Consider the following 13,429-nt stretch of genomic DNA (forward strand, 5'->3'; position numbering starts at 1 on the left):
TTTAAAAAAAAAATCTTTATTTTACAAAATTAAAAACATCAATAGTATTTACACGCATTTTAAATACCAGCTTATCACTTTTAATCATTGCAAAAAATCAAGAATCTTTATAAGCTTGTTAAAATGCAAGACTCAGAAATAGTTTTAATTTGCTCTGGACAAAAGTTTTGGGTTTTCTTTTAAACATATTTCCAAGCTGTTCAAAAATATAAGCGTGTACTTTTAGAATATCTAATTTTTTAAAAAGACAGAATTGTGAGCGTCCCACTCTTGGGATATTATCTCTATAAAAGGGAAATCCAATTGCTTTGCCAGGCTGTTAAATCACTAAAATATAAAACTAGGGCCACTTTTTACACATTTATGCACCTACTAAACTTGCTCATGCTGTAATGAAAAGGGTAAAATCTTCCACATTATCATGTAATACCAAGTAGCTGAAGTCAACATCAATTTTGGTCCAAACTGTTACAAATCTCTTCTAGGAAAGGCAAACTTCTAGGCCATTTAAACAATTGCAGAACAGTTTATTGTATTAATACCTATGAGAAGATAGATGAGTCTTACAGGTGTGACACCTCTCTGGCCCAACAGTCCTAAAGAAAGTGGGAAATTGTACTGAATTAGGAGCTACAAAGGTGGTCGCCTCAGCTCCATGTACACCATGTCTGACAGTTACCAAGACAGATCTATTTGAATGATTTAGCTCCAGAAAAAGTCTCTGACATTATCCTGTCCCAAAACTCTGCCATGAACGAGTGGGTCATTTCTACAGAATACGCAAAGATAAAAACAAGCAAAGGATGAGAAGCAGATGTCATCCTTACAGCCAACAAAAAAATTTAAAATAAGCGTCTTAAAGCACAATCTGCAAATGCGTTTGTCTCTCTGATTTCACTGGCATTTCAGAACCTTAGTTCTCCTGAACGTTCTGGAGTAAAGTCTTCCTTGCAGATTCAGTATATTTTAAAAGGAAGAAAACAGAGGTATATACATTAATTGTCTCTCTCTTGTCCTTGGTACTAAAAAGATGGCAAGTCATCGCTGCTGCCATTGTTATAAACTCCCTTCTTCTAAGTTTGAACTGAAACGAGGAGCATCTTTTGTCTTCAGCAAATCTCTAGTCCTCATGCCAAATGCATACTGTTGGACGTCATTTGTATGAGAGAGACTGCTGGAAACAGTTTAGGACTGCAGCTGCCACTCTGGGACCATATCTTGCCGAGTGGTACCCAGTTATCACTGCTGCAAGTTGTTGATAATAGCCAAGATGCTCATCTTCTCTTGGGCTGTGTCCACATCCTCATTCTGTTTCTGTGCCACTCCTGTGCCAAGGCCATATAACCGCCCACAGTACTTTGCATCATCAATCGTGTCCTCAAAGAACAACTGGAGGGGAAAAAAATTCTCCATTTTTTTTATAGTGCCTTTGACCCCAAAGTACAGCTCTGTTTAAATGCCACCCTCCACCCCAGAAGTGGCTACAATCAACAAACCCATGGGGAGGAGGGGATGGGTGGAGAAGAAATTTTTGCTAACATTACCGAGTTTCATGACTGATAGTCTAAGCCCTAAAGGGCTGACAATAAGGATCCAAAAATGAAAAGGCCAGGGAGTGCATGCAGGGGAGGGAAAAGTCAGGCCATAAACTATGTCCCCCTCATCTTGCTGTTGGAAGGAGGGGAGGGACCCAGGGATACCTCTTTCATTCGGAAGAATGCCATTCCTGTGAGCAGAGAGTCTGATCCTGCCTGATGCTGTCGTCCAATTCGTTGCAAATCCAGCTGATCTGCAACTTCTTGAAGGCCTCCCTACAATGAGAGAAAAAAAACACTGATTGAATAACCTGGAATCGCTCCCCTCCCAGTGCTGCCACATACCATGCTTCCACTAGACACGAAGGTTAATGGCTGCCTTTAGAGTTAATCACAGCTGATGTGCCAGTATTGATTAAAAAAACCGAAAGAGCCTGAACTGAGTGACAAATGCTAGGTCATCTGAGCACTGGAACGGCTGAGTTCTCAGTTCAATATCATAGAAAGAGATTTGAAGATGAATAGCCCCATAGGTGCTAAATATTAAAAAACTTAGCAAACATTAATACAACCTCAATGCAGCTGGGAAGTAGGTGCATGTTCTTCCTATTTTGCAGACAAGGGAAGTGAGGCAGAGAAAGAGGTTAAATACTTGCCTAAAGCCACATTGTCAGAATTGGGATGAGAACGTGGGTATTCCAGTGCTCAGATGACATACCACAGGAAACAACAACTCAGCTCTGGGGAAGGGAAAAACTCTGGGACTGGAAGTTGATGAACAGATTTCAGCTTTTAGCAGTTATCCAAGTCACGCAGTAATTCATTTGAAAGGAAAATGCTGATCCACATCTTTTCAGAGAGAGGACAAGTATGCCCAGGCTCAGCAGGCTTCAGAAATAAATACCCTATGAATCCTGTGAACTATTTCCTAATTGATTAGTCAAAAGAGCAGAGGAGGTAGAACAAAGCTTTCGGTCGTATGTACACAGTGCCATTAATGGCTACACGTAGCTATAGCCAGAGGAATTACCCCTCACCACCGAATTTTAAAATACTGTCCATCTGCAACCAACCCCTATTTTGGCTTATTACACACTTATGTATAGAATGTTATAAACAAGGCAAATCCCAATACGTTCTTAGCTCAACACAGTTACTGACAAGAACTAAATACCTTAAGGTTTTTGCAGCTCTTCATTAGGTATTTGACATCATAGATGGATGGGAAGAAGAGGTTCAAGATATGGAAGAACTCGTGTTCCTCCTCTGGAAGCCTGGAGTCCGTCAGCAGTTTCACCATGTAGCCAAAGTCATAGCCACTGAGAGAGAATTGTGCAAAATCTGGTAAGCCAGCAGCAGCCACAACCAAAAGCAATATCCCCTTCCTCACAGTGATGGCTCTTTACTGCATATCATTCAGACCACAGTGATAGCTCTCTACTGCATATAATTCAGACATTAACATCTAAGGGACTTATAAAACTTTACTCACTTCCCTAAGTGGGAGCATAGGGCTTACCTCAACCACCTACCTCAAGGTAGGACCTCCTACCACTTGCCTTGTCTACGCTAGTGTAAACTTGGCCTCAGTGGCTGAAGCAATGTGCAATAGGTAAGTTAAGAAGGCATAAATCCTAGGGTCCCATGCCTTTCATCCTCACCTCCAGGAGTGATACCTGGGTGAGCAACAGATGAGAAAGTGCCTGTGCACTTAAGTAGTTCAAGAGGCCAACTACAAGAGGGGCAATTCAGCTACACAGACCTCTTCCTCTGTCCAGTAAACTTACATACTAATGATGCTCATAAAATGGAGAAAGCAGCACTGTGGGAGGGTCAGAAAAACAAACCCTTTAGTTTACAATGGACATGAGTTGGGAGTTTAATAAACTATTCCTTATTTTTTTATTTCAGTTTTCTGGTAATTACTCCTGCTTTCAAAGGGGAAAGTTTTAAAAGTCTAGAGTTTAGGGCAAAGGAAGTTCCAACACCAGATAAGCTGGATAGGAACAGTTTGTACTTTACATAGCTGAAAAACTGAAACTAGAGAGTTATAAATTCATCTCCTTAAAATCTGTGTTTTATTCATTAAGATCAAAGGTGGGAGTGAATCTGACAAGAAGATTATTCATTTTGCTGCTTCAATATTCTCTGACAAGCAACGCACTTTCAATTCCTCTTGCACCAACCTGTGAAATGAGAGCCATTTCACATTGTCGCAGAGGACCACCCCTGAGGTCATAAGCAACTCTGCAAAGTGTAAGGTATCGATCCCGTCATCCTCATGCTTCTGGAACTGCAGCCCAGAGTTTGCAAGGAGGTCTATGGAATCCTGGGAGTACATGTCCTCCCTAAAAGAGAGAGGCAGCTTTGCATTAGATGTGCTGATCTGGCAGGCTCATAGCTGATTCTGCAAATACTTCAGTTCAAAACACTAGTACAGTGACTGACAATGGCATCACTGGATTGTTTTTTATGTCTCAGTGAACTTCATATCAATTCAGATTACAGGTAAAAGCGTTCTCTAAACTGCTGATGCTGCAATTGTAACCATCTTTCTGGCTTATGCAACACCAGCAATAGCGATTCTGCAATTGTAACTTGGTTATTAAGTCCACTGCTGATGTCCAAGAGAGAAGAACCCACCTTTACTGTGTTGGCTGACAGTTTCTGAGCATTGTTGCCTCTGCTAGCTAGCAGAAGCAAAACAGACTTGTTGTCACAGAAGTGAGCAGATGTGGCTCAAATACGGTCAGCAGAGTTGAGAGTAAAGGCCATTGCACATCTCTGCATGTATTACTTTCCTTCATTTCCAATGCCATTTGAGAAATCAAATTGTATTTTTTCCACTCCTAATTATTGACTATTCTGTGGCTTCCCAAACAGGACTAGGAAGGGGGAGAAGGGATGTATCACATAGAGCTTGGCAGGAACAGGATTTTCTGTTTCACAAGTTAATTTTTTTCCCATTCTGAAACAATGAGAACAAAGATTTTGAAGTTTCCCACAAAATGAAATCTCAAAACAAATTTGTTTTGGGTCAATCAAAATGTTTCATTGGTATTGACATTTTTAATTTTAAAAATTGATAATATTAAAGAAATATCAAAACAAAAAGCAGTTTAAAAAAAATACCGAAACATTCCATTCCAAAAGTGACAGACCAGAACATTTTGACATTGAGAGGCTGTCTGTTTTGTTCAAAATTAAATTTTGTTGGAATTGATACATTTCCGCAAAATGTTTAGCTTTCGACAAAGTGCCATTTTCTGACAGAAAAACACTGTCACAAAATTTCCAGCCAATTCTACTAATGTGCACACCCACCCTTTCTTTATGGCTAGATGTGAAAGGGTCCTGAAACTTATTTCTGCTGTTACATGGAGTCATGATATGGAGAAGATTGAGAATCACTACCCTGTTCTATTTGACAAGATTAGTGCTGCTGGACAGCTAATGGAATTTGGTTAATATTCTTGGCTTAGGTCATAACTTGTGCTCCAGCACAGCTCTGGGAAAAGGCATAGATTTTAAGTGTCGCAGAATCAGAAGACAGCAGATCTGTTATTTCTGGATAACGGAGATGGAGTTTACAGAAAATCATAACCTGGAAGAGTCTTTCAGGTTCCAAAAAGCAAATGTAAGGTACCTCAAGGTTTGGAACTAAACTATCTGGCGGTACCGTCAAGCAAACAACATGTTATGAAGCTCAGATCAAGAGCAATATTTTAACTAGGCTTTGACTTTTGAGTATTACAACATCTTCCATGGTGTCAGAAAGGCTCACAACTTAGTCCTTTTGTGCTGAGATCTGAATTTTCCTGGTGCAGCCTCGATTGCTGGCAATGGACACGCTGAAACATGCTGTCGCCAGGTAGAAGTATAATGGGAAGAGCGGGGAGTAGTGGATTGTTCTGACTCAGAAGACTTACGTAAGGTTGAATTTGAAGTTAAACTGCCAGGTGTTGATCCCAGAAGGGTATTCCCCCTTCTCATTTGTGAAAGTTAGGCCCAGCTGGATGATTTTCAGAAGATCAACATTACACCGAAGAAGTTGATACTGATAATCTATGGAGCTGCGGAATTCACCAATTGGCCTTACTACGACTCCTGGAAACTCTGTATCCTAGGAAAGGAGCATGAAAAGTTAAACCTTGCTATAGCAGCAAATTGCACATTCAGTCTGACACGAGCAGCTCTCAATGCTAAACTTCCCACCCTTTTTTATATTTATTTATGTGTGTGTGTGTGTGTGTGTGTGTGTGTGTGTGTGTACAAAATTACAGTATTTGCTTTATCAGCTTTTTCTCAATGCTGTTTACTACACAACCTTAAACCGCTATACAGCGACCACGAAATCCATACTTGGCCCCCTTAGCAATACAGATGCAGTACAGTGGACAGGAAGGAACAGTGGTTATTTGCTGTGTGATCTCCCATGCTGTGGCAGATCATCATTGCTTCTGGGAGACACTACTACTACAACACCACACCCCAGGTGCCCTAAACTGATAAAAAACTTCTGCATGAACAAAATGTAAAGAAAGGGACATTCATAATGGAGAAAATATATAATATATGAAAAACAGTTTATCTGGCCAGTAATGTTTGTGTGTTCTCTACTATTATTTCAGATTTGTGGGGTAAATTCCACCCACAGATATGCTCATGCATCTTCTATAGTCTAATTTAATGGGAAATGCAAGTGTATACAAGAATTCAACCTTAGGTATTTGACAGTCTCTTCCACAGCCCAACATCTTCCTTCTGCCTGATTCTACATCAATCATGCATGTGACACACCAGTTTGGCCATGGAATTGTCAAGTAAATTCAACTTAAATTTCAACTTTGAAAGCTCAAAAAGGAGAAGGTTATAGATGGGAAAGGAGGAAGCTCCTGCTTCAGCACCTTTACGATCCATCCACAGGTGTGTGCATTTCAGTGGTGATGGAACTGATTCATATTTACACACTTGCATAGTGGGTGCCCATTAAAAATTGTCTCTTTTCTGTACCACAGCATATACGGAGCTCTCTACCTTCAAAAGGCAAATATGGCTATTGATGCTAAGTGTGCATTCGTAAAGAAATTTGGATACCTTGAGGTTTAGAGATGCTATGTGAAGATAAAGGGTTTTTTTTTTTGTAAATACTGTAACTATGACATACGTCATGAAGTAAAACATACAGCTTTATGGGTTGTTTTTTTTTTTTAAGGTCTGAAAGTTCTCCCTACAAAACTCCCCTCCTGAAACTGTTTCTCAACAAGATTCTTGGACCTTTTAAACAAATTTATCTGAATAAGTCAACATGAGATTCAAGCCCAGATCATTTTCTTTCCTATAAGGGAGCAGTACCTGGCCATTATAAAAGGCGAGCAATCCTATTAGCTAACAAGTTGTGACTTGTGCGCCTGTTGCCATATACCAGCATGAAGCCAATATGAACTAGCCCTTCAAAAGAAAAATATGCTAGCTACATTAAACAGCTTATAACCAACTAGGCATCTTAATTATTTTTAAAATCTATTATATGAACAAAATACCACATTCCTACTTGTTAAGCATTAACACATCTCAGCTGCTCAACGTGGCCTCAAGCCTCACTGTATACTTGTGTGATATCTCACAGAGAATCTACATAAACGCTAAGCAAGATATTGAAGGAAGACCATATATTAAAAAAAATCAAGTAACATTTTAAACGCCAAGCAGCTTTCCAACTGTTCCCCCACTTACTATTCATCTTAAATTGACCTTAGAATACACTTCTATTTACATACAAGCAATCAAGCTACCCGCATTGAAATTCCTCAGTTTAGTAAGGTAGGTGATCATTGAAGTACAGCATATTTACCATTGCGATGTAGCTGTAGCTGAGAACTATTTCTCGAATTTTCCTCATTTCTTCTTCCAGATTGTTTGCCCATACTTCACAGATAACCTGACTGTTCTCCACAATTGCTGCTGGCATTTTGCAGGAATTGGAGTAGAAACACCTGATGTCAAAGTTGGATGGTAAGTAGGAGAGTGTAGAACCGCAAGTTGTGTAATCTAATCAGCACAGTGCAGTAAGCACACACAAACATGTTATTTTATATTAATACATCTTGACAAATCAGATCACAATGACAGACAGTAAGTTAGAATGGCATGTTCTTGGTTTGGGGTATCAGCTTCAGCTGGCATATTTGAGTTATTAAACTAAATTCTTTCCTGCTTTTAGAATATTCTTGCAATATGCGGTAAGAGCAAAAACAAAACCTGTTTTAAATTGGCAGAAGATATCCAGGACTACTAAATCCAATTGATACAAGCCAGTGTCTCTCCTTTTTCAGGTCTGCACTCCAAATGTAAAGCCTATTTCTACAAGCCTAAAGGGACCTAATACCTTAATTTTGTACAGCTTTTGCAACAGTGTTGTTCTGTTACGGCTAGAAAGTAAGAGTAAATAGCTCCCTGCTACACTGTTATTGAAAGATGTGTGCTGCTCTCTGTTTCAATTCCCCAAGGCCTGTTCTACAAAGATTTTGTAGAAGTTTAACTATTCCAGTAAGGAGTGAGCTTTTACAACCCCTAGTGTGGACAGTTACAACAGTAAAAGTTATTCTGATACGTTTATGGGAATAAACACATTGGTATAACTGCACTCATTAGGGGATTGTGCTGATAGTTACAGCAGTATGAAAACCACGTGTAGACAAGCACCAAGATTATAGCAAGTTACAACGCGGCAAGGCATCTGGAGTTATTTACAGAAGCGGCAGTGCCACTAAACAGTCCACCAAAAACTTTGTGAAAGCACGTGCTGATCAATATTGTTTTACCTGCCAAGGAATTAAACTTTTGCTAAGTTTAATATTATCAAGAGGCCTTTTGGTTCTTGCCAACTCTAGTTTTCCCAGAATGGCCTTACTGCCATGACAGAGAGAAGAGGAAACACGCCACCCTTGAGATTACCCTGTTACCATCTTTGGCTTTTTGGCAGCCGATCAGAGAGGCGATACTATCTGTGCCACGTTATCAGTGGGCAGGTCTCCCTGTACAGGGCATACCTGCTGGCCGCCTCAGCCAAGCCTCCAAGGATTTGTGGGCAGCCCAGGGATGGGGGGCAGAGCCCAAGGGGAAGTTTGCACCTACTGCTTCCGGGGCAATCTGCCACCCGGCCTATGTTTACCTCCCCGAGCTGCTCCTGTTCCCGAGGACGAGGGCACGCCGGGGATCTGGGACAAGGCCTCCCCCGGACTATCGAGCGGGCGACTGTCTCACGCAGGGACCCATCGACCCCCTGGAAGAAGGGGGGCTACCTCAGGCCACGGGAGCGCAGCGACACCGCCCCCAAGGACCTGCCACGGTGTGTCCAAGGGAGGAAGTTACATGTCTCAGTCACAACGGGAATAGAAAAGGCCCCGAAATAATCCAGCGGCGCCTTTCCCCAGCGAATGTCCCCCCCCGGCACCCGTCGCTAGCCGTGAGGGGCACTGGCTGGGGGGGGGCACTGCTCCCCACTGCAGCCTCTCCTACCCCTCCCCCCATCCCTCAGCTCCCCTCAGGGGGCGTCCCCCGGGGCCTCCCCCCACGGCACCTGCTCTCTCCGCCCGGGCCGTCTCCTCACAGGCGCACAGCCAGAGAGCGCGGGCTGGGGAGGGGAAGCTGGGCCCTGAGCCGCCACTTCCCGCCGGCCGCTCTAGCCTGGCCCTCGGCCTATACTCGTCTGCTCCTGCCCTTCCCCGCCACGGGCGGGCTGGCGGACCTCGCCTGCGCAACCAGCGCCCGCCGCGCCAGCACTTCTCGCGAGAGTGGAGGCTGTGCGCGCGCGGGGGGAGGGGGGGGAAGGCGAGGAAGGAGGCACGCCGCCCAACTGCCCGTGCGCACCACGCGTTCCAACGGCGCGAGCGCCGTGAGGCGATTGGTAGGGCGGCAATAGGCTGCCCGACTGCGCGTGCGCAAGGGAGTGACGGGGAGCGGAGCGTCTTGTTCGAAGTGCGCATGCGCAAGGAGAGGGGAAAAAAAAAAAAAAAAAAAAAAAAAAGGTTGCTCTAACTTCCGGTAGCCGCTTTCCTCGATGGGCCTGGTCCCGGCGCTCCTGCTCGGCGCTTGCCCTAGGCTGGGGGGAGGGGTTAATAGGGGACTCCTGGCCGGCCGGGGAAGGCCACGGGGCCCGACCCGGATCCCAGGGCCCTGCCTCACAGCTTCCAGCTGGGACCCAGGGCCCTATACAGAGCATGGGAACGGCCATGTTGGGTCAGACCCAGGGTCCATCTCGCCCAGTGTCCTGTCTGCCGACAGCGGCCCGTGCCAGGTGCCCCCGAGGGAATGAACAGAGCAGGGAAGCATCAAGTGACCCATCCCCTGTCGCCCATTCCCAGCTTCTGGCAAACAGAGGCGAGGGACACCATCCCTGTCCATCCTGGCTAACAGCCATTGATGGACCGATCCTCCATGAACTTACCTAGTTCTTTTTTGAGCCCTGTTATGGTCTTGGCCTTCACAACATCCTCTGGCAAGGAGTTCCACAGGTTGACTGTGTATTATGTGAAAAAAAAACTTCCTTTTCCTAGAATATCAGGGTTGGAAGGGACTTTAGGAGGTCATCTAGTCTAATCCCCTCCTCAAAGCAGGACCAATCCCCAGTTTCCTAAATAGCTCCCTTGAGGATTGAACTCATAACCCTGGGTTTAGCAGGCCAATACTCAAACCATTGAGCTAGCCCTCCCCCACCTTTTAAACCTGCTGCCTATTAATTTCATTTGGTGACTCCTAGTTCTTGTGTTATAAGGCGTAAATAGCACTTCCTTATTTACTTTCTACACACCAGGCATGATTTCATAGACCTCTATCATATCCCCTCTTAGTCATCTCTTTTCCAAGCTGAAAAGTCCCAGTCTTATTAATCTCTCCTCATACGGCAGCCGTTCCATACCCCTAATCATTTTTGTTGCCCTTTTCGGAACCTTTTCCAATTCCAATATACCTTTTTTTGAGATGGGTTGACCACATCTGCACACAGTATTCAAGATATGGGCGTACCATGGATTTATATAGAGGCAATATGATATTTTCTGTCTTATGATCTATCCCTTTCTTAATGATTCTCAACTTTCTGTTAGCTCCCAGCTGGGGCCCTGGGGGTGACAGGACCCAGTTCTCCCCTTCCTCCGGATGTTAGCTGGGGCCCTTGGGGCAACGGCCCCATGTGAGGGTACTCATACTATGCTCCCAGCTTGCAGCCATCACCTCTACCTCTCTTGGGCACAGACCTGTGTCGCTTTCCCTTCTGACGGGTTGTCCAGACTGCACAGTGCCCTGTCTACACTGAATTCCCACGCAAGCCAGGAAATGTCTGTACAGGAAAAAACCCTCGTGGGCAGTGAGTCTCAAGAGCCAAGGTCAACTCACGTGGGCTTATGCCAAAACGTCCCTGTAGATGTTCCTCTAAACAAGTACATTTATTCTTAAGGTGAAAAGTATCACAGTGAAATACCCTGTTTCCCCGAAAATAAGACAGTGTCTTATATTAATTTTTGCTCCCAAAGATGCGCTAGGTCTTATTTTCAGGGGATGTCTTATTTTTCAGAAATGAAAAATGCCTTATTATCGGTGGATGCCTTATTATCGGGGAGGTCTTATTATCGGGGGGATGCCTTATATTACAACGAGAGGCAAAACTGTAAGTAGGCCTTATTTTCGGAGGATGTCTTATTTTCGGGGAAACAGGGTAAGAATCTACACACATGATAAGCAACTTACCAGAGATCACCTGCCCTCCCCCAGTAAGGGCTCTGGCAGGTGATCAGTCTTTCAAACCTCACCAAGAGGATTTTCTGTGGTCACAAGTGTATAACAGCTTTTAACTCAGAACAAGCACTCCTGTGACTCTATGAGTCACACCTTTATACAGGGTAGGCCTCTGATCTTGTCCTCATGTAACAAGTGAACAGCAGACAAAAGGCTCCTCCTACGTGGGTGCAGCTTCAAAAGTCTGGGTCCAGAGATGTGTAATTTGCATTCATCTCCTCCCAAGTATTTTCAAGGAAACCCATTTAACTAAAAATTCAATCTTGTCTGGCCCATTATTTTAAAAGAGTCCTTGGAAGCTCATAATACTCCCCAGGGTTTACGTTAGTCATGTCTCCCTCTTAAGGAAGTTACATACAATCCCATCATAATATACAAACATTTGCATTTTTAACACAATGAACTCATAAGCTATGTAAACTTAATTCAATAAGGTTTGTCCAGGATATTTCTATATATGTCTCAGAAACAACAGGGCCTGGTGGGCTGTGCCCCATCCCCTTAGGAGCTAGACCCAAGGTAGCCCATCTGGATCTAAGCACAACCAATAGCTACAGCGGACCCCAGTCTGATCAGGGTATCTCTATCTGTGCCAGGGTTCCTTGGAGCCTACAGGCCCAATCCCAAGCCTGCTACGGTTCATCGGAACGTCACTAACACATTCATCCCCAGTCAATCCAGCTGCCAAAGCACAATTCCTGTCCGAGAGGACTGTGCTCTCCATTTTGCCTCTGGTTTTGCTGCTCTAAATTGGATTACACTTGAGTCTGTCTCCAAGGGAGATACCTGCCTGTCTGCATCTGGCTTTACTGAAGCAGAGGCCCTTGAATGACAAGATCCATGGGTCCCACTGTTGTTACAAAACATGACAGCAGTTGCTGTTCTCTTCCCACAATTCAGGGTTAGGTGGCTTCCTTCCTCCCACTGAATCTCAGATCAGTGCCTTACTTGGACACGTTTCCTTTCATGTCAGTTTTATTTCAATATCCCAGGCCTCACATTGATCCCTTCACACAGACAGCTCTTCAAGCACTGTGAAAGTCATTTATTTAACTATCACCTTCCAGCAAGTGACCTCTTCCAGGTCAGCATATTCTCATGGTGTCTATCTCAAGCAAAGAAATGGAGCTTTTGTAACTCAGTATTTATTGAACTTGATCTTTGAGGTTATTAGGGATTCAAAGTTTATCTGCCAGATTAGTTGTTTTTCGTTCCCTTTTTGTTTTCTCAGCTGCAGCCTATTGCCCTTGATTTGCATGAGTTAGACATTAACTGCACTATGTACTCCTGGGGGAAAACTGTGCCAAAAAACTAAAAATTCTGCACATGATATTTTAAAATTCTGCATATTTTATTTATCAAAATAACACAATATGATCAGAATACCTGTCAGCGAGTATGTCTGTAACAATACAGACAAAAAAAAAAAGATTCAGAAAATGTTTTTTTGACAGATAGATTCCTTATTAGGCATATTAATACAGAACTTTGAGTAATAATTCATTTGAACTGCAATACAGAACTGTATTTCCTGCCCCCCTCAGAAGCAATGCAAAGGCTTTGGGGAGTCAGGAGTACTGAGGGAGAGGGAAGTAATTGCTGGAAAGGAGCCTGGGTGTGGGTGAGAGAAGTGTGGAACAGGGTTTTTTGGGGTGGGAGGATTGTTAGGGAGTTGGGGAGCCTCTCCCATGCAGACTCTGGCTGACCCCTAGCCTCTCCCATTCAATCAGGCACATCTGCCCCTGTCTCCATGTGTCCCTGTATCCCCCCCATCCCCATGTGTTCCTGCACCCCCACTTATCCACCCCCTATCCCCAGTCCCCAACTGGCACTGCACCCCCACTCAGCCATCACCCCAGTCTGTCCCCCCACTAGCTCTTTTGAACCCCAGTCTATGTGATCCCCTTCCAGCAGCCCTGTGTTCCTTGTTCTGTCTAACCTCCCCACCACTCCACCCCATCCCATCCCATCCTGTGCCTCCTCATCTGGCCCCATGGGCAAGGTGCTGTGAAGAACGCAGACTCTCCTCCCTATCCATGGTTGGCTGGCTGCTCTGGCTCGTGATCTGGCTTCCTTCAGTTCTGGCACCACAGCAGTCC

General features: G+C 44.1%; 2 protein-coding genes across 6 annotated transcripts in view; one reads left to right on the forward strand and one right to left on the reverse strand.

Annotated features, from left to right (window-relative positions):
• Positions 1-9,312, reverse strand: CNOT8 (CCR4-NOT transcription complex subunit 8). Of its 5 annotated transcripts, none has more exons than XM_054036868.1 (7): positions 9,118-9,312; positions 7,390-7,531; positions 5,465-5,658; positions 3,722-3,883; positions 2,710-2,854; positions 1,701-1,811; positions 1-1,389 (listed from the first exon to the last, which is right to left on the reverse strand). In XM_054036868.1, the coding sequence occupies exons 2-7, from the start codon at positions 7,504-7,506 to the stop codon at positions 1,240-1,242; spliced, it is 879 nt and encodes a 292-aa protein (XP_053892843.1). In that variant the 5' UTR covers positions 7,507-7,531; positions 9,118-9,312; the 3' UTR covers positions 1-1,239. The 5 variants fall into 5 exon arrangements, with proteins under 5 accessions (XP_053892843.1, XP_053892845.1, XP_053892844.1 ...); XM_054036870.1 differs by lacking the exon at positions 9,118-9,312 and adding an exon at positions 8,840-9,020; XM_054036869.1 differs by lacking the exon at positions 9,118-9,312 and adding an exon at positions 8,588-8,641.
• Positions 8,678-13,429, forward strand: part of FAXDC2 (fatty acid hydroxylase domain containing 2) — a 24,945-nt gene continuing 20,193 nt past the window's right edge. The window contains exon 1 of the mRNA XM_054036874.1: positions 8,678-8,886. The gene's annotated coding sequence lies outside the window, so the exon portion shown is untranslated. The remainder of the gene's footprint in view (positions 8,887-13,429) is intronic.

This window comes from Malaclemys terrapin, chromosome 8 (assembly GCF_027887155.1).
Source record: "Malaclemys terrapin pileata isolate rMalTer1 chromosome 8, rMalTer1.hap1, whole genome shotgun sequence".
Lineage (NCBI taxonomy): Eukaryota > Metazoa > Chordata > Testudines > Emydidae > Malaclemys > Malaclemys terrapin.

Coding starts and splice junctions, on each gene's coding strand:
- CNOT8 (XM_054036868.1), bottom strand. CDS start 7,506: ATGCCAGCAGCAATTGTGGAGAACAGTCAGGTTATCTGTGAAGTATGG. Junction 3,884..5,464: donor AACTTCAAATTCAACCTTAC/GTAAGTCTTCTG, acceptor TCTCTCTTTTAG/GGAGGACATGTACTCCCAGG. Junction 1,390..1,700: donor CATTCTTCCGAATGAAAGAG/GTATCCCTGGGT, acceptor TTTCCCCTCCAG/TTGTTCTTTGAGGACACGAT.